Source organism: Acipenser ruthenus, chromosome 2, assembly GCF_902713425.1.
Source record: "Acipenser ruthenus chromosome 2, fAciRut3.2 maternal haplotype, whole genome shotgun sequence".
Classification (NCBI taxonomy): domain Eukaryota; kingdom Metazoa; phylum Chordata; class Actinopteri; order Acipenseriformes; family Acipenseridae; genus Acipenser; species Acipenser ruthenus.
This window is the reverse complement of record NC_081190.1, coordinates 89,566,133-89,589,539: the sequence shown is the minus strand read 5'-3', so window position 1 is coordinate 89,589,539 and position 23,407 is coordinate 89,566,133. Positions and strand designations below refer to the sequence as shown.

The window sequence follows — 23,407 nt, the reverse complement described above, 5'->3', positions numbered from 1 at the left end:
TGCAGACCCGCAGGCGCCCTATCAGCCACAGTGGTCGCTGGTGCATAGTGAACCGTGGATTGCCCTGCTGACCTAAGCCCTCCCTACCCAGGCGGCGCTCGGCCAATTGTGCGCTGCCCCCTGGGAACCCCCGGTCACGGTTGGCAATGACATAGCCTGGATTCGAACCTGCAATCTCCAGGCTATAGGGCGCATCCTGCACTCCACACGGAGCGCCTTTACTGGATGCGCCACTCGGGAGCCCCCTAAAAGGCTTTTTCAATGTCTTCCACTCTGGCTCTAGACGTTTCTCATTGAATGTAATAAGACTAGAAGTGTTTTTAGTGTCTTTGATGTAACATTGAGCGCTAACTGTTACTGCACCGCGTAACTCACCCAGCCACATGACAAAGGCCTTGGCCACCAGCAGCGTGTTGCGCAGGTCCCACAGGTAGGGGTACAGGTCGTACAGCACGGCCCGGTTAGAGGAGCTGATGAAGCAGCTGTGCAGCCGGGAGATACCGTCACAGGCCAGCTGGAACTGGAGCGCGCGGGACCGCCACTCTTCCGCCTGAACACAAGAGAAGATTGACAGGACCAGCATTGCCCGTCTATACACACACACACACACACGCAGGAGCAGAGCAGGGTACTACAGACCAGTATGTAGCTTCAGATTTGTGTAGGTTAAACCAGTAGTTGCATTTGACTAATTTAGGGATTTCTTTAAATAGCAGAAACAGGTTGGGAACCTTGGCACTGCACAGTCAGTCACGTGCAGCCGTATTTTAATCCTTTCAAGCCGAGCCCAAATATTTTGGGCCCCGGAACATTTACCTCAGGGCTGAGTCTGAATATTTCGGGCCCCATCGTTTCACAGGGCTGCCTGGTTTGTTTATCAATTGCATCACTTAAAACTGTACTGAAATGTGGTCTGTGTGTACCGATAGGCTTAAAACAGTCCCATGGACTGAAGGGAAGGCTTGATGAACCTTGACCTTGCATGTATTTGTAGTTAGGAGTGAAAACAGAGAGCTAGTTTTGTAAAATGGAATTCAGCAAGCGATCTCACAAGGTAGTTGCACAGGCTGCAATGCAGTTCGTTTTGGAGAATGGAGATAATTGTGATTAGTTCAGCGGGGTCAAGGATCCTGATTTAGATGATGAAGAGCTATATAAAACCACAATATAGCGAGAGCCACAATATAGCAAGACCCACAGGAAAAAAAAAATCACAAATACTATACAATCAAACTCATTTTATCGTGGGCCTGAGATTATAAACAGGGCTGCAATACATCCAGAAACACATAGAAATAGGAGGCTAATAATACAGAACCTCATAGTGTAAACTTAACATAAGCTTTTCAATTATGCAGTCTTGCTAGATGAGAACGGGCAATCACTGTTTACAGTAGGGTAAAAGTAATAGATTGCATACACTACAAGTACCAGTAACATTACCTATTATGAGTGCTATAATTTGTGCCGGGGCACAGCCCCGGAACCTCTGGGCATGCAGAGTCACATTCCCGGTACCTCTAGTTAAAAATCTCATAAAATGCTTTCTTTTTAAATTCTCAACACAGTTGTATAAAGTCTGCAAGTTCTAGCATGCGTGCGAAAACAGAGACAGGCTGCTGCCACGTTTGTAGCCTACTATAAATTACTTTACGATTTCAGCTTGAGTGCCTTAAGTAAGATGACACTGGCTGCAACTCTATTGTCGTTTTTTATACACAAATAAGCTTACTTGATTTGAAAAACGTCATGAACGATACAAGCAACTTCTTACACTGCTTGGTTTGATTAAATGAGTAGTACACAACACAATATGAAAGCTGAACATTAATTTCAAAGAACAACAACAACTTTAATGAAAAAAAAGTGTAGCCTACTTCAATAGGAACATTAGCCTGCTATATTATATTAAACCAAAACAATAAAATTAATAACGAGCTGGTTCTCTCTTGGCTTTTTCAATGAATATAATTTAATTAATAAAGAATAAAATATACTAAGATAACAACTACCTAGCCTAAGTTTAATGAATCGTTTTTGTAATCTACCAGCGGCTTCTGTTGCGTACACATCACTGATAATAGTGCAGACCATGGGCCAAACCAATGTTCGCGTTGGGGTGCGTATTTCATTTTAATCAATGTCGTCCTTCTGGAGTCCTCTGAATGCCTTTTAATTTGTTTGTTTTTTAAACCATTTAAATGCAAAACCATAACAAAACATGTATACAGGCTTATATATTTAATTATTATTTGTCCTGCAGTTGCCTTTAATTGATTTTTCTGCACGTACTACTACTCTGTATAGGATGTAGAATACGTGAATGTAAACACGTACGTACAATACTCTTTCAAATAAACGTGTTATGATTTTGAATGTGCGGTTCTTAAGGATGGTATTATTGTCATTGCTTGCGCCCCGGCACCTCTTTCTTTACAAATGAAGCACTGCCTATTATAATAAATACAAATAAATAAATAAAACCTGTGACTTCCTTGTTAGTCAGTCAGGCAGTGTACAACGGGGTACTTTCAGTTACTTTTTTTTTCTGCTTGTTTTTCTTGTTCACACGGATGTTGGGACACAACACTTTTATCCATCCTCTCAAAATTGACTCGCATTTGCCAACTTTTAAATCACGTACATCACCCAGTTGTTTTATCCCCACTCGATCAATAGCTTTTAACTTTTCTTCTGAGACACCTTTTTTTATGCAGTAATGATGCACTCAGCAGTAAACACAGTGTTGAGCTCGAAAGAAAATTCAACCGCCAAATCAAATATTTAACTTTCTAATAAGGCTAATTATATTAGTGAAGCGAACCGTGTATTTTTCTAAATTGGAAAACATTGGTATCACCTACATACATAGTTTTAATCGGTTGCATTTTGTCAGCTAGCCTTTGTACGTGTAGTTTTCATTGGTCGCATTTGGTCAGCTGTGTAAATGGTTTCATTGGGTGGAAGGGAAGTGAGGTTTGCCGCAGTCAGTGCTTCCGTACAGTACATGCATATGACTATATCATGAATTTGTAGTCGGTAATAATACAAAACATAAACACAATTGTAATCGCGTCTATGGCTAAGGGGGGGGGGGGGGGGGGGTAGGGGAAGCACCAACTGGCAATGTGCAACAAAAACAGTATGTGAGAATATGAGCACATCCAAATCCCCTGTACTGTGCCCCACACTATTCACATTGCATTAGTCAGAGTGACATTGTGCTTATAAACTGGAAAACAAAATACAGTAGTGGGTGGACAGTTATAGTGCGACAATTGCACAAAGAGGGTTGCTGTCCTGTGTAAATGAAGCAGCCTGGTGTTCCTGTCACTCACCTTCCTGGGCTCACTCTTCTTGACATTGACGCTGACACAGTCGCTTTTGCTGTTCAGCCACTGGAAGTCCTTCAGGAGCCTCTGCCCCTCTACCCCGTGTTCGTGGGGCAGGTAGTACAGCCCCACCAGCATCCTAACCTGGGCTGGGGTGAGGGGCTCGCAGGCCTGTACTTCTCCCCTGCACCCCTTCTCCTTCAATAGCCTCTCCCTCTCTCCTTCCTCCTCCACGCCATCGCTCTGCCTCTCTTTCTCATTGCTTGTCTCACCCCAGTTGAGTAAACTCTGCTGCTCTGCCTTGCCCCTCTCCTCTTCCCCCGGCTCTATGCCGCCCCCTGGCCCGGTCTCTCCCTGTTGAGCAGGAGAGGAAGGGGAGGAGAGGCTGCTGGGGGGGCTGTTCTTGTGAGCACCCTGGGGTAGTTTGTGATTGCTCCCTCTTGTGATTTTGTCAGGCTCCTGCCCAGGATCTGCACCTTCAGGGAACCTCTTTGATTCAGTGTTATTCACTGGTGATTGTTTCTCCACTTGACGGATTTGTCTTCCTGCAGAAATATTCAAATAAAGAGAATCCCACATCAGCATGTCCTACACAGAGAAGCAGCTGCTGAAGACACTGAGCTAAATCAGTCCTTAAAACCCAATGGTTCAGACTTTTCATTATCAGCGCCTGTTTGCTGACATAATTTCTTCAACAACTCAGATGTATTTTAAGTATACACCTGTTGTTCTTGATTACAATGTTAATACAATTATTTTAAGTTTAGTGACTAACAATTGAAGCAGATGTTTTAACTACTGCGCCTTGCTATACCATTCAGTTGGGAAGCTTATTGAATAACATTTTTTTCATTAACTGTCTTCAGAATCAAAAACTGCTCTCTCCAAAACTTACAAGCAGGTCATTTCCTGCTTTAACTGTTGACCAGACCAATATGTTGATTTCACAGTTGTCGTGATTTTTCAAATTAAAGAAGACAGAAGACAGCTAGCTAGGACCATTCTACCTTACCTTGACTCATTTAGTATTACCTCTTTTATCAATACCTCTTCCAAGAGAGTGCTGTGGATGCACTTTCTCTTGTTTTTTCATTGACACTACGTTGTTTTAGTTCACTGTTTTATTAAGCAGTATAGCAGTGCCCTCTTGTGGAGATAAGAGCAAGTACAACTTCGTTTTTTTAAAAGCAGTGTTTCCCTTTAACAGGGTTCAATCTCTCCCCATCTCCTCTCTTCTCCTCTTCTCCAGTTACCTGGTTGCAGTGGCTTGGCTATCTCCTCCATCCAGTCCTGTATAGCTCGACTCAGCGCCTCCTCTGGGCAGTACAGTGACTGCAGAGACCCCTCCTTGTGCGCTTGTGTCTCTGTCTGCTTCCCCTTCTCACTCTCACATGTCTCCTTCTCCTGCTGCTGATCCTCTGCCGCAGAAACACAAGCACAGACTCAGGACAGGCGCTGTATACTTCAGCGTTACCACTGTCTGTGGGGTGCCTTGAGCTGCTTTTTCACATGGACTGCGGAGGAGCAGCGAGACAGCAGGACTAGAACACAACCGACAGCAAATTCAATCGGTTGATTATTATAAAGTGGGAATTAAAAGGAAGAAGATACTGCATCCCACCCCGTCTCTAACTCTAAAAGCATAATAAATAGTAAGATGCTTCAAATATCATTGAAATGTCAAGAGGGAGATTTAGATGAGTGATCGATAGCACACACTATAAAATAAGGGAAATGACAATGCCACTTACACACACTAAGTCTATTTGCCATATTCCCCCAGTTTTAAGGTCGCTACACTGGCTTCCCATGAAGTAGTTCATTGATTCTGAAATGCTACTCCTCACTTACAAGGCTATTCTTGGTTCTGGTCCTGCCTATTTGCAGTATTTATTCCCTATAAACCCACTTGTACTTTGAGATTGATAAATGACAGCTACTTGGTCACTCCAAGAACTTAAATAAAAAACAATGGTGCAAGGCCTTTTAGTTTTCAAACACCTTGGCTTATTTTTAAATCTAAGTTCAGAACATATCTCTTTGATTTGGCCTTGGAGCTCTTTTGGGCTTGCTGTTTATTCTTGAAGGATGCTATGTAAATAGAATTGGTACGGTATGGTTCATCTTTGAGAAACTGTCTGTGATATATGATACTGTGTTACGTATTAATGAGGCTCTACTAAATGGAAGAAGCTATCTGTTTGAGGCTGACGATAACAATTCCTGCTCCTAATATTATTAGGGTTCTTGGTATTTTTTTTTGGTTTTGGAAGAATTCAACAAGGCTTCATTAAAAAAAAAATACAGCACAAAAGCGCTTTTGATTGATATACTAGTGTCTATACATCAATCAATCACTCTTAACTTGATCACTTCAACATAGCAATCTCTAGACCTTCCTTCCTTGGTATGGAGTGGACGGGTTGTTTACTCTTTCTCAAAACCATTTAAAATCCTTTCACTGATGTCATCTCAAAAGAGTTATTTTTATAAATCAGACTAAACAGAGAGCTGTATTTATTCATAAGTCACCTTGGTATTCCGTGCCAGTGCTGGCAGACGCCAAGGATTCAGAAGCCAACACTCCAGACGACACATTAAACCAAAGCAGACCAGAGTATCACAAATGTGCGCCACACGCAGGATAAGTAACGGATACCAAAGAGCGAGCAGCTTCGAATTCCATTTTAATAGAGTTACAGCACTATGTAATGGATCTCCTCACAGCAGCTTAATAATGCTAAAATCAGAGTAAGACACTGTGATGGGGCAAGACCCATCCCACAAATAAAAAATGAAAGAAAAAGAAGAAGAACAAATAAAGGTTCTAACTTGGAACTTCCTTTTTGTATTAAAACACAGAACAGAAGACTGTTTTAACAAGAACTCAAATAGGAAACTGACGGTGAACGCAAACCTTGATAACATGTAACGTCATGGCAACTGGTAAAACAACAGAACGCAAAACTTGATAACATGTAATGTCACGGTAACAATAGAATGCAAACCTTGATAACATGTAACGTCATGGTAACTGGTGAAACAATAGAAATAAATGTACTTACCTGTTGTTGTACAAGGGATGTTCTGCCGGTTGAAACCTGTGAGAAAGAAAAAAAGAAAAAGTATACTTGGTTAAAAATGCCGAATGCTGGACATTGTGCACATTTTCAGAGATATATGATGACGGCGATAAATAGTAAAATAGTAGGCTACAACAATAAAGGAGATTATTCTAGACAGGGTTGAAGATTAGAAAGTGTAGCATTGCTATTTTCTAATTTTAGTAAGTAAAATAAAACTTCCCTTTGGAAAAACCTTATAAAGTTTTGATATTTTGTAGCAGCGAGTCCTGAGCGGCACCATGTTTGTGTGGGGCATCATTGCCTAGTGAACGCCATTTTGGAAGAGGGAACTGTAAAGCCCACTGTTAGCATAGTCCCAGCTAGTTGGGACTATGCTAAAGGAATGGGGAGTACTTCCTGGTGTACATTTCTGAATCTATTAGTTGATTTTTGGTTTAAACCACGGGAGAGGCTACCTGAGCAGGTATAAAAAGCCAGAGCATTAAGCATGGAGGAGAAAGAGAGAGAGGGTTAAGCTATTGAAACCTGACAGTGAAAGCCTTGGTAGCGTGAAGCCAGGTTGTTTCTTCAATCCTGCACGAGGATGTTTTTTTTTTTCCTTTTGTAAATAGTTATAATAGTGTCTGAAGTTCTTATTTTGGTTTGTGTTCAACAATTATTTCCTTAATAAAATGAGTATTTTGGATTGCAATCTATAACTTCTGTTCCTGTCTGCTTCCACCTAACATCAGACTCCACAGACACCTGTTATTTTCCAGGGATGCAAATCAGTTTGATCCATTCCTGGTTTTAACTATGAATTTAATAAGACGCACCAGAGCTTGTTACCTATACACTATGGCTTATCAAGCTTGTAGTTAAACCTGGAATGGGTGAAACTGCTATGCAATAGTCTTATTTCTATCCGTTATCCATTTCCTACAAAAGACTGACAGCACAGAGGGAAGTTTGTATATCTGCTCACTACGTGCAGAGCAGCACACAAACACATTGGAGACCTTTAAGAATCTTAAAAAAAAAATCCTTAATAATGAAAGATTCCACAACTATCAAGGAAGGTGTGTAAACGCAGGTGGTCCTGCCTCACCTGTGTCAGTGCAGCAGGAGCCGCTCCGGTACCAGCTGGCCAGGGTGTGCAGTGCAATGAAGTTGGCCTCGAACTCACAGTTGGGGTTGAGCAGCAGGCCTCGCAGACAGGGGACCAGGCGGGCGGAGCGCCCCTTGAAGGGGCCGAGGAACACGCGCTTGGAGTCGTAGTCGTTGGCATGGAGGTTATCCCAGATGAGTGGGCGCCTCCGCAGCACCTCCTCCACCCCAGCCAGGGACTCCACCGACAGCTCCCTAGAGATCACCTTCGTACCTGTGCGCCAGAGCAGCAGAACAGAAGTGGTTGTGTTAATCTTGGATTAGCCGTTTGTCTGCATGTCTCAGCCTGCCTGTCTCTGTCTCTCTGCCTGTCTGTGTTTGTCTGTCTGCCTGCATGCCTGCCTAATTTCAGAGTTCAGAAGCTAAGCAGACAGACAATAAGTTCTGCACTGGAACAAACAAATTAACAAATGTAGAAGCCAGTTGGGTGTTCCCCTGCTCACCTGTCCACACGACCCCAATGTCAGGGTGCAGCTCCTCCCCCACTGTCCTCAGGTAGGTGGATTTGGACAGACTAGGATAACAGAGAGTGTCGCAGTACTCTGTGGAACAGCCGCACAATACACAAGGATCAGACACTACTTTACAGTATACACTTATGATGCATCCTGCAGCAATGAAAATTATACAGCTTTCACAAAGCAGGACAACATCACCATGATTTTCCAGAATTACTGGAAAGATAGAGGATCAGATATCTGGGGGCAAAGAATACATTTGTGCAATGCAATTTATTTTTATTTTTGTATGCTAAGAATCAATGCATGATTCAGAACCGATTTCTGTCTAAGTTATGCTGGAATTAGTCCATTTCCATGGATACCATTGACTGAGCTCATTAATTGTATGGGGTGGGAGGGAGGTTATTGAGGAGCTGGGTTTGAATCATAGCTCAGGAATCTCTCCTGCTCAGGTACGCTGCTCAGAATAATAACCCTTGATGAGCCACAACCCAGAACCCATCGATCTGCTCCAATATTGAGTTCTTAACAGTTCTTTCTCAAACTTCCTTTGAACTTGTCTGAAGAATCCTAATTTCCAGCACTGGACAGCCTTCCTCATTCCCTTGCAAGTTATGAAATGAAAATAAACGTTCAGCTACAACGTGTCCCAAACAGGCACCATAACTTACAAAGCCACACACAATACTCTGGAGTAAGCCGGATTTCATCTGATCTCGGAAGCTAAGCAAGGTTGGGCTTGGTTAGTACTTACATTCAAGACCACCATCATCACTCAAGATGCCAGACACTGGCCCGATAAACCTGCTTCTACAGCTCTATTCAATAACACTGACACACATCTTGGGGTGTCTCCTCAGATTGTCCTCCACTGCTTTACAAACATCAGAGATCACAAACTGAACAGTCTATCTTCTCTGAGAGCAGATATGGATTAATGTCAGTCTGAGTTGTTTGCCTGTGAAAGCCAGGGTCCCTGTCTGCTCGCACCCACCTGTGGGGCAGAAAAGGAAGATGTCAGGTTTCTCCAAGTAGTGGAAAATCTCATTGGCTACTGAGACCTCTGCATGAGCGAATGAGGAGAAGGCTTCTTTGTCCGCCTGGCAAAGGGAGTGGTCGATGTCGTCAAACAGGATGGCGAAGGCCTGGCAGCCGAACCCCGCCACCTGAGGATCGCAGAGCAGGAGTGAATTCAAACAAAGATAAAGAAACTGGGGCACAGACCACACCCAAACAAGCATGTACAGAGACACACACAGACACAGCACACCGACAAGCATGTCAAGAGAAACACACCATGTGAAGAAGTGTCTCCTACCCTCTGTCCTAAGACTGTCTTCACTAAAGTATTCTAAGTGTGGACTCATCAGTGCATTGTACAACCTCAGCATAGGGTACACATCAGACTCTACGTATAGGAACACCTCCTTTGGTTTAGCGAACAACCTTGTGGTGAAATTGATTTTTCCCATTGTAAATGCTCTGCCTAAAGGAACAGGAATTTCACTTAATCACTTCAACACCATGACGTATGCACGTACGTCAAATGAAAACCCACTTACAGTACCATACCGTATGTGCGTACGTCAAGTTTCCCATTCTATTCTATGTTTCCCAGTCTAGCGTTTCAGGTTTCATTCTCTAAGGCAGTGCTAGTACTGTGGAATGTGCAATGGAAGTCAGGGGAGGGTCAGGCGACATTTGTATCCAATTGCGTGTCATGTAGCGATTCCAATCTACCTGTGGGCATTTAGAAGACTGAGATATATTGCAGGAAGCCATTCAACTTTTACAAGTATGTATATATATATATATATATATGTATATATATATATATATATATATATATATATATATATATATATATATATATATATAGTGTTTTAAATTATTATTTTTTGTTTTATTATTAGTTTTCCTTATTTAGTTGTAGTTTATATAGTTTTTAGCGAAAATTTCGAAGTTGGTTCGGAGGATTTCAGTGATGTTGACTTATCATTCAGCGATGATGATGAAGAGGATGTTGAGCCAAGAAAAGCAGGGGACTGGGTGTTTATTACTGATCCCTACAATGATGCCAGTCCTCCATCATTTGATTTTGCACCCGTTTACACAGATGTGCACCCCGCCGTGTAACTTGAGAGTTTGCGTTCTCCATTGGCGTGCTTTTTGGCTTTTGTTCCTGAAAAGCGACTTATCTTTGTGACTGTGCAAACAAAAGAGCATGCAGCTACTTTACAGGTAAGCCAGCTGCAAACGGGAAGCTGTTTGGTTTGAAATGGCAGTGCTGTGATGAAATACTATCAAAACACAGCACTGGGTACAAAGCAATAAAGCAGCCGTCTGTGGCAGCCAGATCCATCACAATGCCTGTGCAAAGTAGCCCTGTGCACGCATTTGTGACTATCCCTCTGTGGAAGGGTGGTGGGCAATTCACTGACACACACGGGAGACAGAAGTTTTTTTTGCAACACCGCACTGGTGCCCAGTTTTATTATTTTCTTTTGACTATTTTTTTCTTTAGCCCGCAGAGGGCGCTGTTGTCTGTGGCCTGAATACCGACAGGTCCACAGTAATACTAATACAGGTGCTCAAAAGAATAATGAAAACAAAAGGTGAAAGAAAAAGGGAAAATAAAACACAGTAATAAAACTACAAAATAAAGGTGCTACACTCAGCAGCTTTACCCCGACCGTCGCTATCCGCACGGCCCGGGTCTCCGTCCTACGCTCACACGTCCCCTCAACCTGATTGTACTGTTTGGGGTTCTGCCCAAGTTTCTCCCCGCTACTAAAAAATTCCTTTTCTTTTCTTTTTAATTAATTTGTTGTTGTGCTCGGTCCGGCAGCAAGCTTCCACCAGCTGGCTCGTTTCGTCTAGAGGGCAGGCTGAGGGAACACCAGAGCGTTATCTTATAGGGTGAGCAATCCCCCAAGGCCCACCTCTCAGCCACTCAGAGAGAGAGGGAAAGCCAACACACCCTCTTCCCCACCTCTCTGTGTCACTGCCATGACTGACAGGTGGATCTACGAGGCTGCTGCCCCCGTCCTGCAGAACCCTGCATGCGCCAGACAGTCAGCACAGATCTCCCCTGTTACACCCTCCAACAGAAGGGAAGCAGAGACCGCAAAAAAGGTGCAGGGTCTGCTATGAAAATGAAAACAAAAAAAAGGACACAAGAAAATGTGCAGTGGTTACGAAGGCAACCCCGCAACATTTCAATAAATGGCACAGAGCAAGTCGATAATACACACATTTTGATGTTGTTTGATTTTTATTTGATAATTACTGTTTATTGAAATTATTGTTATTAGCATTATTAGCAGCGTTTCTGTTTTCATTGTTCAAAAAAAAAAAAAAAGTGTTTTTATCTCTCTTTTATATTGAACATGGGTATTTAGTATACAGGAGCATAAAGGGTTCATGAAAAACACAGTTTAGGTAATTTATTTGTGTTTTATTCATCATATGTTAACATTTTATAGCAATTACAGATTTGAAAACATTATTCTTTTTGTTTTTCAAAATCTGGTACCAGGGAAGAGGTTTCATTTTTACATCTGGAGTTGAAGTGGTTAAAATAACACCTTTTTGACAATGCTAGCAATTTGTTGCTAACCGATTAAAAACTGATACAGTACTGTTTTGTAACCTGATAACTCATCATCAAACACATAATTTGTGGATTCATTCAAAGTCAGGGGCTTTCACATAATGATACTTTCGCTATGATTGAGGAACCCAGGTAAACTATGGTATGGGAAAAGCATGGTAAAACTTGCCAGACACTATTAAAAAAGCGCACAGGAAGACGTACTGACAAAATGCAGTATGATAGTACATGGACACCGAGTACATGAACACAGAATCAGCTGACTGTAACCTAAGCTACAGCCACAGCAGGTAAATAACTCATAACGAATACCAAAAAGTAAAGGGATGGTTTTCAAAGCTAGACAACTATACTTCTAAGGTCCTCACATTAAATACCTGATGTGTTTAATTGTAGTTTTGTAAATTTACCAGATGTATACTTTTAATTAAACTGACTGGCAAAATATTAGCGCTGAGGCCGCTGCTGCGTTGTTGTGATTTTCACACTACCTGCCTCAGTTTGCGTTTCATCAGCCCCACGTCACACGAGCTGGAGAAGATGATGTCCTGGCCGGGCGAGAGAGCGTACACAAACCGGAGGCCACGAGAGCCTGCAGCCTGTACCAGGGTCTTCAACTGAGCTGAGAAGAGAGAGAGAGAGAGAGAGAGAGAGAGAGAGAGAGAGAGAGAGATGATTTTATCATCTTATCTTTTACTAACTTCAATTGTTTTGTTTATTATACTTTTTTGTTATTTTGATCTGTAAAGCACTTTGCCATGATTTATCACGAAAGGTGCTACATCAAAAATAAAGCTTGATTGATTGTGCCCCTCCTGATAAGAATTTGTCTAAAGCTAGCAGTGCTCTAGGATATTTAAACTCAGATCTGAAAAGGACCTTCTCCTTAACCCCTTAAGGTACACAAGGAATTGACCGGTTGTTCAAACACTTTCTTCTTAAACTACACAAGGAAACTGACCACTTTGATTACCACATCCAAGCTGACAGCAAATTTGAAACCCTATTTCGAGCTTCTTTTTGTTTGTGGGACACATATGTCCCTTGTACCTTAAAGGGTTACCCAGCCTTGGAGCAGCAGCAGCTCTGGAAGATAGGAACAGATACCTGCTTCCTCTGCTGAGTACATCTCTCTCCAGAGCAGGCGGTGCTTCAGGTCATCCTTGGGTCCGTACAGGTAAGTGTTGAGACCCCACTTCTCCATCCTACACAGCATGGGACGTAAAGTTAACGAATGGTGTTTTTTAATGGCGTCACCAGCGCTCCAGATAAGCTGTGTACTGGGTGTTTTGCGCATTAAAAAAATATCAGTTACGGATGATATTTAAATTGAATGTATAAAAAAATATGCACAGGAATTTTGCTGTACAGCTTGAGTGTGCATGTTATCAAGCTTCTTGTACTTTGTTGGTTTCCAGTGTCTCACTGGCTAATTTTAATATACTGCATGTGGTAGCTAGAGAATGGATCATAGGAATGCTGGGACAGCTAAGTGCAGACTAAGTGCCTTGGAATTGCCAGAAACACTTGACCAATAAGTCTGGGGTATCAATAAAATACTGAAACACTTGCGGTTAAATCCACTCACTTGCAATGCGTGTTTGTGACTGGTGAATAAGCGACTAGATTCTTGATTTTGGATAGGATGTCACTGGTTATTGTGGATTCTGGATTTCTCGTCTTAGTGCCCCTAAACCTAACCTACCAACCTACATGTTTATCAACTGAATTTCTGGAACATAAATCTAGATAATAAATACAATATTCTGTTTGGAGAGAGTCGGGATGCTTTATATTGCTATAGCAACGTGATCAATAAGGAATACAATATTATCGTTTCTTTATAAATATATAGTATGTCCTTGCAGGCCTTTTGTTTAGTATAGTCCATCTGCAGTGTTGAAATGAAAAAAAAAGTTGATTTGCTTCACAGTCGTATTGTTTGTGGTCAATAAAGCAAATAAGAATAATTGTTGTTTTTGTAAGACCAAGTTTTTGTACAGGAGTTCAAAGTAACATTACAGTTAAAATGTAAGATTGTAGTTAATGCATACCCCGTAAATTAACATTTAAAATATGTCCAGTACTTATTGAAAGTACTCATGACTTCAAGGTAATGTTGCATTTTCACCTCACCCAAAATACATTTTACTCGCAGTGTCTAAATTGGAGAGTAAATTACTCAATGACCCTAAACTTTATCTTGGTACAGCATTTAGTTATAGTTGAAAGTTGTGTGAGGTTACATCACAACCGGGATATCCACTGCTGAAGTCTTGTGAATACACTGTATGGTATGGCTTTCAAATTTTTTGCCATGCTTGCCAGGGCTTGCTGCCTTCCCTGAACAGACTGCAAGACAGCTATCAGCAGGAAGGGTTTCGTTCCCCGAGAGATACCTGTGCTGTGCAAAAAAATCATCATCAAAAGGCAACGACTTACCCATCCTTTTTAGTCGACTCATTGCTGACTGACATACGTGCCTGCTAGGTTAGTGCTTCTTAGTTTTATGTTTTATGATTGTGTTTTTTGTTTTTTTTTACTTCTTGTGTTTTATGATGTTTGCTGTGGTGTTGTGAGTCACTTGCCAGGTTGTCACTGTAAATGAGAATTTGTTCTCAATTGACTGGCTAAATAATGTTTTTTACTGATTCATTGACTGACTTCCTATGGCGCGAGGAATGTGTGTGCTATGTGCGTGCTATGTGTGTGCTATGTGCGTGCTATGTGTGTGCTATGTGGGTGCTATGTGGGTGCGTGCTATGTGTGTGCTATGTGTGTGCTATGTGTGTGCTATGTGCGTGCTATGTGCGTGCTATGTGTGTGCTATGTGCGTGCTATGTGTGTGCTATGTGGGTGCGTGCTATGTGTGTGCTATGTGTGTGCTATGTGCGTGCTATGTGTGTGCGTGCTATGTGGGTGCTATGTGGGTGCGTGCTATGTGGGTGCTATGTGTGTGCTATGTCACAGTTTCTAAAGTGCAAGTAAAACAAGTCACAGTTACCTACAGTGCCCCCCACCACTCCATCCTACACAGCCCAGGTATCCCTGGGGGAATGAAACCCTTCCTGCTGATGAACAGTCCTAGACAGCTAAAGGAAGGTAGTGAGCTGTCGATTGGAGCTCCTCCGAGACCTCCACAGATCAGCAGAGTGCACTGAGTGTTACTGTAGGGATAGCAGGTATTGATACACTTTACTCTACTCACCACTGGAAAAGAACCTTCCTCTGCTCCATAGACCAGGGCCTGCCATAGAAACCTGGAGGACAAGCAACAAACAAAGAAGGAGGATGACAATTCCATGTTTTATTGTTATTTTAGGGCGTACTAAAAACAGTTGCATTTCATTTTTTTAATTTTTATTTTCACTATCCTTGTCATTAATATATTGTGTTGCTCCGAGGCAACGCTTGCAGTTAACCCTTTCAGTCCTGGCTTAGCACCCTATGTTAACATATGCCATCGAAAATCACGCAGGAACCTCGCGGGACTAGTTTCCAGTCTGCACTAATGTATAAATATATGATATACTAACTTTTTTTTTTTTTTTTTTGTCATGTTCGCATTTATATACTCAGAAAGAAGTTCCTTTTTTAATGGCTACTATTACTATTATTATCATTATTAGAATTATTTTTTATAATACAGTCAAACCCTTTATCACTTCAAAGGGACTGGGCAAAAATAATAGTAAGCATAGCGGACTTCAACAAGAGTACACCAGCAACCTGGGAATATAGTGTTGATAAAACAAATCTGCCTCTGTGACAGGGAGAACCGTCGCTGGTTCCTACCCAAATGTATGTAGCAGGGACACAGAACAGGATACGCATTGCTAGACAACTAATTAAGCAGTTCGGCTCGCCTGGTGCTGAGCTGAACGGGAGGTGCCTGGGGAGGCTGCGCCACAGCACAAGGCGATTGCGCCACCATGCTACACAGAGGTGTGCTTTGTTTATTTACATCAAGGAGGAGACCGTCCACGCCGCAGGATAACTGCAAGATGGTGCCTGTGAAGACACTGCTGCTGTACCCTTGAGCAAGGTACTTTACCTAGATTGCTCCAGTAAAAACCCAACTGTAATTGTATGTAAAAATAATGTGTAAAAAATAATGTAACTGTATGTACAAATAAAATGATGTCTTGTAACAATTATTATTATTATTATTATTATTATTATTATTATTTATTTCTTAGCAGACGCCCTTATCCAGGGCGACTTACAATCGCAAGCAAATACAAATACATTCAAGTGTTACAATATAAGTCATACAATAAGAACAAGAAATACAATAATTCTCAAGTGTGACAAACCACAATTCAATAATACAGCAGATAATAGTGAAAGTTACATCAGGATATGATTAAGTAGTGATAGTTACATCAGGATATGATTAAGTACAAAATACTACAGATTAAACACTTGGGAGATTACAATATTCTGAGGTACAGGATTAAATGCAGTAAAATAGGGGGCAGATAAGAGCAAAATAAAGCATATTTAAATGAAGGGTGATAGTGTCCCAGGATACAACAGAGGAGTTCTACAGGTGCTGTTTGAAGAGGTGAGTCTTAAGGAGGCGCCGGAATGTGGTCAGGGACTGGGCAGTCCTGACATCTGTAGGAACAATTGTAAGTCGCCCTGGATAAGGGCGTCTGCTAAGAAATAAATAATAATAATAATAATAATAATAATAATAATAATAATAACTTGGCTACGTTTACAAAAATGGTCTTGTGCTATCGTTATTTCACAAGGTCCCAGAAGGTTCAGAGTGTTATTCTGAGACAAGGAGTTTGCATTGTCACTGCTTTGATGACCTCCAAATCACTTCCTGGAGGGCCATTCCACTCCTGCTTTAACAAGTAAAATCAGATCATGACCTACTTCAGGGTCTGGTTGGAGGTGTACATGACACAATTAAACAATTTAGAACAGGGCTGGAACAAAGACTAGGAGTGGAAAGGCCAACTGGCCAAACTCTGGACTAGAGGCAGGTGTCTTTATTCCATCCCTGCTCCTCGTCCAATTGTGACAGAACTTACTAAGGACCTTCTTTACATAGCACAAGTTAAGAGGTGATAGGAGGAATCTTCCCATACTCACTCAAAGCGATTTTCATTCAACCTCAAGGCAAGGGGAGGGGCATTAAAAACCTGGCCACTATCTGGACAGAACTGAATGATACAGTAATCACGTGTATCTTAATACTACAGCTCTCCATAAAAACTGTAATATCCTGTGTATTACACATAGAAAACACAAACAGAAACACACATAGAAACTGCATGCATGCCTTACTACTATTATTATTATTATTATTATTATTATTATTAGGACTACTGCGACTACTGGCTGCACCAGTTTAACTAGAACCTGTGTGAAAGAAGTTTAATATCACGGTTGAAGAAAGGATAAGGATTTGTGTGTGTAGCTACTGGCAGCAACAAAATCAGCCGCCTCAGCACAAGTAGGAACAAAATAAATCCTCAAATGGTGTGATTGTACAGTTCGATCAAAGCACGTTTAAAAACCTAAAATTTACTTTTTTCTTTTTTTTGTCACTCATCTTAAACGTACCTTCACTCTGATCAGCTGTATTCACAGGAGTCTCACATTCCAAGAAGCACAATAAAGACACTAAGAATTTTAAAAGTAGTTTTTTTGTTTGTTTGTTTTAGATAGTGATGTGGCCATTTTACTAAGACCATTATCAGAATTTTTAAATATAATTTACCGCAAAACCAAAAATTAAATTGAATAAAATATGACTGATTTGTTCAAAATGTCTTCCTAGGATTGAAGCAAACAAAAAGGCAATGTATTTATCATTTATTTATCAAGACCAACAGTTTTTTTTTTTTTTTTTTTTTTTTAAATAAAGAAATACATTAATTCATACCAAAAGAGATTTATAAAAACAAATATAACTAAAGCAACACACTGCTGCAAAACGAGAGATGCCTGGCACAGTACAGACAGTAAACAACCTGCCACCCCCGTATTTTCCGTACAAAAAACTCAAACCGCTTTAGCATGACGTTTTTAGACAGACCGCTGAAAACACAATTATTAATGGCATATGACTATATTTCTTTAAAAAACTGACCTTCCACAACCCCACACAGGAATCCGTGTCTGTCTCCCATGACCTGGAACCAGTCAAAGCCGCATCAAATGCCAAACGTCGTCGGCTGTTCTCTGTGTTTTTATCTAGTGCGCACAATATTTCTACAAATAAAAAGGGGGAAAAAAAAACCTTCATAAAATGTGAGTCAGATCAATTCAGCCACTGTACCATCCCGCGATGTGTGTGTGTGTGTGTGTGTGTGTGTATGCTGTCTGCAAGTGCAACAAGCTGAGTGGGTCTCTACACTATAGAAACTGCTTAGAAATGGGGCGATTTTAATATAACTGTGTAGCCGTTTTGTCGTGCCTGGTACCTGTATAGTGCGCAATCTCAGCTGTGCAAAAAATAAAAAAGCACAGCTTGTGACGTTTCGACCTAGTTTGTCGTCATCACCCAGGCTGTGGTTCTGTTAGACAACTTGGCCTCCTCTCGGGTGTAACCTTTCTTATGTTCTTACGTAGACGTATATAGAACTAGACTGCCAATCAGATTATTTTACAGTGCAGTCGAGTGAGATATAATATGGTCGAATATCCTTCCTGATGTTTTGTGAAACTACCAGATGAGTAAAAGGCGTGGCAGGATTACATTTAAAGTATTTATTTTCGACTTATTTACAGGGTATGAATACATTTGAACAGCGTGTATTTACAATATTGTCATGCAATTCTTTACTTTTTTATTTATTTGTATAAAAAAATACTGACTGTACATCTGCATTTTCTTGCTAAATCAACTTTTAGTTACACTTCATTACAGTTATTAATAAAGTTGGAGGCTACTGTATATATATATATATATATATATATATATATATATATATTGTAACGTCGAGCGTGCTGTGGGTTCCAAGCGGGAGGTTAATTCAGCAGCGACGACGGCGAAATAAGCAGGCAGACACTGTTTGCTGAGTTGAAACGCACCCAAAGGTACCGTTTATTGCTCTTTATCAATGCAATCACCAAATCAATAAAACAGAACAGAACCAGAACATCGGCGCTGAGCCCCCTAATATAGCCCAACCAGGCTTGATCATTGGCCAACTAAAGTTGTCCCTAATTAGCATACTAACCCCCCAATCCCTGACAACTATACTTCCCCCCAATCCCAGCTGTACACAATTGGCACTATGCCCACTATACTACACAATGCAAGGTGTCTAACTATGTGATTAGCCCCCGTTTTTATAGCCCGCCGCTACATTGCCCCCCTTTTGCTGCTTACCGCCCTCGGAAAGCTCAATCTGTGTCCCGGAAGCGCAGGGGTGCCCGAACCTTGCGGCGGGGTCTTTGGTTAGGTTCAGAGGCAAGATGGCTGGGTTGAAGGGATGGAGGTCCCCTCTGTGAAGTAGAGGCTCGAGGCCGGCGGTGGCTTGCCACCACAGGAGGGGTGATTGTGGAATGATGGGGCCTTCCTCTATGGGCTCCCAATGGACCACTCTGAGGTTCCTGTCCTGGGTGGCCGGCTCCCTGGGGTGCTTCGGGTACCTGGTCTCCCCGGTAGGGAGCGAGGCGGTCCCGGTGGAGGACCACGCAGCGTCCTGTGAGGTGTATTTGGACCCGGTACACCACCTCGCCCAGCTGTTGCAAGATCCGACAGGGTCCCACCCAGGGGCTATCCAGTTTGGGGCAACGGCCCTTCATCCGTTTAGGTCCGTAGACCCAAACAAGCTCCCCCACTTTAAAGTGTCGCCCCTTCTCCCGGACGTCATAATTCCTCTTCTGTCGTATGCCGGCAGCCAGTAGACAGTCCCGGGCAAACTGGTGAGCAGCATCGATCCGGTCCTGAAGGCGTCGGGCATACTCTGGTCCAGGAGGGAGAGCTGTGGCGTCAGGAGGGCGACCGAACACAAGCTCGGCCGGTGTCTGGAGCTCACGACCGAGGAGCAGCAGTGCAGGAGTGCAGCCTGTCGATTCCTGCACCGCCGTGCGGTATGCCAGCATGATTAGAGGCAGCTGGAGGTCCCAGTCTCGTTGGTTCCGACTGGTAACAATAGCCAGCTGTGCCAAAAGAGTCCTGTTGAAGCGCTCCACGAGGCCGTCGCTCTGGGGGTGGAGCGGGGTGGTGCGGGTTTTCTTTATCCCGAGGCGACGGCACATCTCTGCAAAAATCCGGGATTCGAAATTCCGGCCCTGATCCGAATGGAGCTCCTGAGGAACCCCGAACCTTGAAAAGAAGCCTTCAATAAGAGCATCTGCTACCGTGCTTGCCTCCTGATCCGGTAGTGCGTAGACCTCTGGCCATTTTGAAAAATAATCCATCGCCACCAGCACATACTTATTGCCCTTGTCAGATACAGGTAATGGCCCAAGGATGTCCACTCCAACTCGTTGCATCGGACCGCCCACTGGACATTGCTGCATGGGAGCACGGGACTGCCCCGGAGGACCCTTGCGGGCAGCACAATGGTCACACCTGCGGCAATGGTTTTCGACATCCCTCCGACACCGGCTCCAGTAGTAACTCTGCCGCAGGCGTTGGAGGGTCTTGTTCACTCCAAAGTGCCCCACCCCAGGGGTCCCATGAACAGCCCGCAGAATCTCCGACTTGAGGGCTTCCGGAACCACGAGCTGCCACCTTGTCTCTCCTGATGTTGGTGTTACCCAGCGTCTCTGCAGCACTCCCTCCCGAAGTGCCACGCCATCCCATTGTGACCAGAGTGCCTTGGTGACTTCTGAATGAGCAGCTACATCCTCCCAGACCGGCCGTCGGTTCTCCGCCAGCCACTGGAAGACTGGTGCTAGATCCTGGTCTCTCTCCTGCTGCGCTCGCCACTCAGTTGCAGGCACAACACGGATCTCCCCGCACTCCCTCGTCTGTCCAACACCCTCTGCTCGGGCTCCCACGTGGTACAGCTCCTTTGACCCCTCTTGCTCCTCTGTCTGCTGTTCCCTCTTCAGGCAGTAGGCGCAGTCGTCTGGCAAGCAGGGGCGCCTGGACATTGCGTCAGCGTTAGAGTGCTTCTCTCCAGCCCTATGCTGGATGGTGAAATCAAACTCTTGCAGCTGTTCTAACCAGCGGGCTAGCTGCCCTTCGGGCTCCTTAAAGTTGACTAGCCACTGGAGTGAAGCATGGTCGGTCTGCAGAAGGAAGTGCCTTCCACACAGGTAGGGCCGGAACTGTTTGACAGCCACTACCACAGCAAGTAGCTCTCTGCGAGTTACACAGTATCTCCGCTCCTGTTTGCTGAGGGCGTGGCTGTAATATGCAACCACGTGTTCTCCATCTGGCCACTTCTGGGAGAGCACTGCGCCGAGACCTCGGTCGCTGGCATCCGTGTCTAGCACAAAGGGGAGATCTGGCCGTGGCAACATAAGAACAGGCGCCTGGATCAGTGCTTCTTTCAGGGTGGTGAAAGCTTGTGGCCAAACCGGCGAACAAATCGGCGGTAGTAGGAGGCAAGCCCAATGAACCCTCGCAGCTGGCGTTGGTTAGCCGGCCTGGCCCACTGCCTCACCGCGTTGATTTTTGAGGGGTCAGTCTTAATTCCATCCTGCCCCACAATGTACCCCAGGAAGTAGACCTCCTGCTGCATAAAGCGGCACTTGTCCGGGTGCAGCTTAAGTCCGGCCGTCTCCAGTCGCTGCAACACGGTCCTCAAGTTTTCCAGTGCCTGCTCGAAGGTGGGGCCGTGCACTAGCAGGTCATCAAGATAAACCAGGCACACTTGAGGGGGAATGCCGGCCAGTACCCTCTCCATCAGACGCTCAAACGTGGCAGGGGCATTGCACAGCCCGAACGGCATAACTTGGAACTGCCACAAGCCCCTGCCAGTTGAAAAGGCAGTTTTTGAACGAGCGTCCGGGGAGAGCTCGACTTGCCAGTACCCACTGCGGAGGTCCAAAGAGCTAAACCAGGAGGACCCAGCGACCAGGTCCAGTGACTCATCTATCCGAGGCAGGGGGTAGGAGTCTTTCCTCGTAACCTCATTGAGGCGGCGGTAGTCCACACAAAACCGCATCTCTCCACTCTTCTTGGGAACGAGAACGACTGGAGAGGCCCATGGACTGTCTGATGGTTCTATAATGTTAGCCTCTCTCATCTCCCGGATAATCTTCTCAGCTACTCCCTGTTTGGCAAGTGGAAGTCGGCGGGGGCGCTGCCTAATCGGGGGGGACCCACCGGTGTTAATGGAATGCTGGATAACATGCGTGCGGCCGGTTTCTTCAGGCTTGGTGGCGAAGCAGTTGGGGAACTTGGCCAGCAGCTCCCCCAACTGGTCCTGCTGCTCCGGGCAAAGCCCCTCACAGCTACGGCGCCAGACTGCTTCCACTGCCATTTTTGTCTCAGACAGGGTGGTAGATCGCAGTTTCATGCCAGTCTCCTGGGACATAACTGAGGCAGGTGAGGGCTCTGGTGGAGGGGTGATGTTTGTTGTAACGGTGGCCTGGAAGTGCTGTGGGGTTGGGGGCAACCCTTCCCGTGTAGAGCAGGGGACTGGAGAAGGCCAAGCCGCTGTGCCCCGTGAGCAAGGGGGCTCTGGAGGAAGGACTTCAGCAGCAGCTGATATCGACTGTAGGGCTGTCTGTGCATAACACGCCACCCCCCTAGACTTGGTCGACTCCCCTAAGGCTGGCAGTGCCAGGCCAGGCTCGGCAAAGGTGGTGATGTGCCCATGGCGAAGATCAAGGGAGATACCGGCCCTCCTCAGGAAATCCAACCCGAGGATACAGCAGTCTTGCACTGCGGCGAGCCAAACTTCGTGGCGGAAGGTCCGTCCGGCGTATGTGACCCTCAGTTGGCCCCTACCTTCCATGGGTGCTTGCTCTCCGGTGACCGTTTTCAGTTGAACCGGTGTTGGTCTGACTCTGTTTCTCCAGTCTCCTACTGCTTGGTGAAGGACATCAGGACGAACGACAGTGATGGAGGAGCCGGTGTCGATGAGGGCCATGCAGGGGACCCCCTCAATGAGGACAGGAGCACGCAGGAAGGCCCCGTCACCAGTGCGGCCCACCACACGGGGTTGGCTTGAGTCGAATTCGGCTGCGGTTGGGTTCAACTGTTGGGCCCATGTTTCCCCCCCTACATGGACCCGTTCCCGTTTCCCGACAGTTCCGTCACCCCTTTTCCCTTGGGCTCTCGTTGGCGACAGTCAGCGATGAGGTGCCCAGGCTGTCCGCACCTCCAGCAGATTCTCTCTCTCACTCGTCGAGGGTTGGTAGTAGCCGCTCTCACTTTGTACTCCGGTTCGCTGTCAGTGCCTTCAGTGTCTCTCCACATATGCTCCACCAATCGGACTGGCTTGGAAGTAAGGTGGCGTGGTAGTGGCTCTTCATCCAGTAACACCTCTTCAATGGATTGTGCATATCCAAGGGCTTCTTTTAGTGTGCTGGGCCTCTTCAGGCGGACCTGGTGACGCAGCTCTGGGGGTTGTAGGCTGCGGAGGAAGGTGTCCAAAGCGATCCTCTGGCTAAAGCTGGTGGGCTCGTCACGGTATGCTTTACAGGAGAGGCGAGCGATGTCAGCTGCCAGGGCTCCTAGCTTTTCTCCTCTAGCTCTGCATCTACCCCGAAGTTGATCCTGTAGGCGGTACGGTGATTCGCTGTCTCCAAAGCGGCACTTCAGAGCATCAACCAGGGAGGTATAATTCACTCTCTCTTCTGGCCCGAGATCCAGCAATACCTCTGCTGCAGCAC

General features: G+C 44.5%; 1 protein-coding gene across 6 annotated transcripts in view; it reads right to left on the bottom strand.

Moving 5' to 3' along the window:
• si:dkey-183c6.8 (protein O-GlcNAcase) overlaps positions 1-18,199 on the bottom strand; it is a 32,777-nt gene extending 14,578 nt beyond the window's left edge. For 4 of the 6 annotated variants that reach the window (XR_009309250.1, XM_034015555.3, XM_059003411.1 and 1 more), the window contains exons 1-11: positions 17,751-18,199; positions 14,847-14,898; positions 12,746-12,843; positions 12,130-12,260; positions 9,020-9,191; positions 8,008-8,106; positions 7,506-7,778; positions 6,398-6,433; positions 4,586-4,750; positions 3,339-3,877; positions 376-550 (exon numbers count right to left, since the gene is read on the bottom strand). Coding sequence is in view for 5 of the 6 variants with exons in the window: in XM_034015555.3 (XP_033871446.3) it covers positions 376-550; positions 3,339-3,877; positions 4,586-4,750; positions 6,398-6,433; positions 7,506-7,778; positions 8,008-8,106; positions 9,020-9,191; positions 12,130-12,260; positions 12,746-12,843; positions 14,847-14,898; positions 17,751-17,790 (1,780 nt within the window). In the remaining variant the exon portion in view is untranslated. Of the gene's footprint in view, positions 1-375; positions 551-3,338; positions 3,878-4,585; positions 4,751-6,397; positions 6,434-7,505; positions 7,779-8,007; positions 8,107-9,019; positions 9,192-12,129; positions 12,261-12,688; positions 12,844-14,846; positions 14,899-17,750 lie in introns of those variants that run through there. The other 2 variants (XM_034015556.3, XM_034015559.3) reach the window with 2 other exon arrangements.
• Between the last annotated feature and the right edge of the window lie 5,208 nt (positions 18,200-23,407).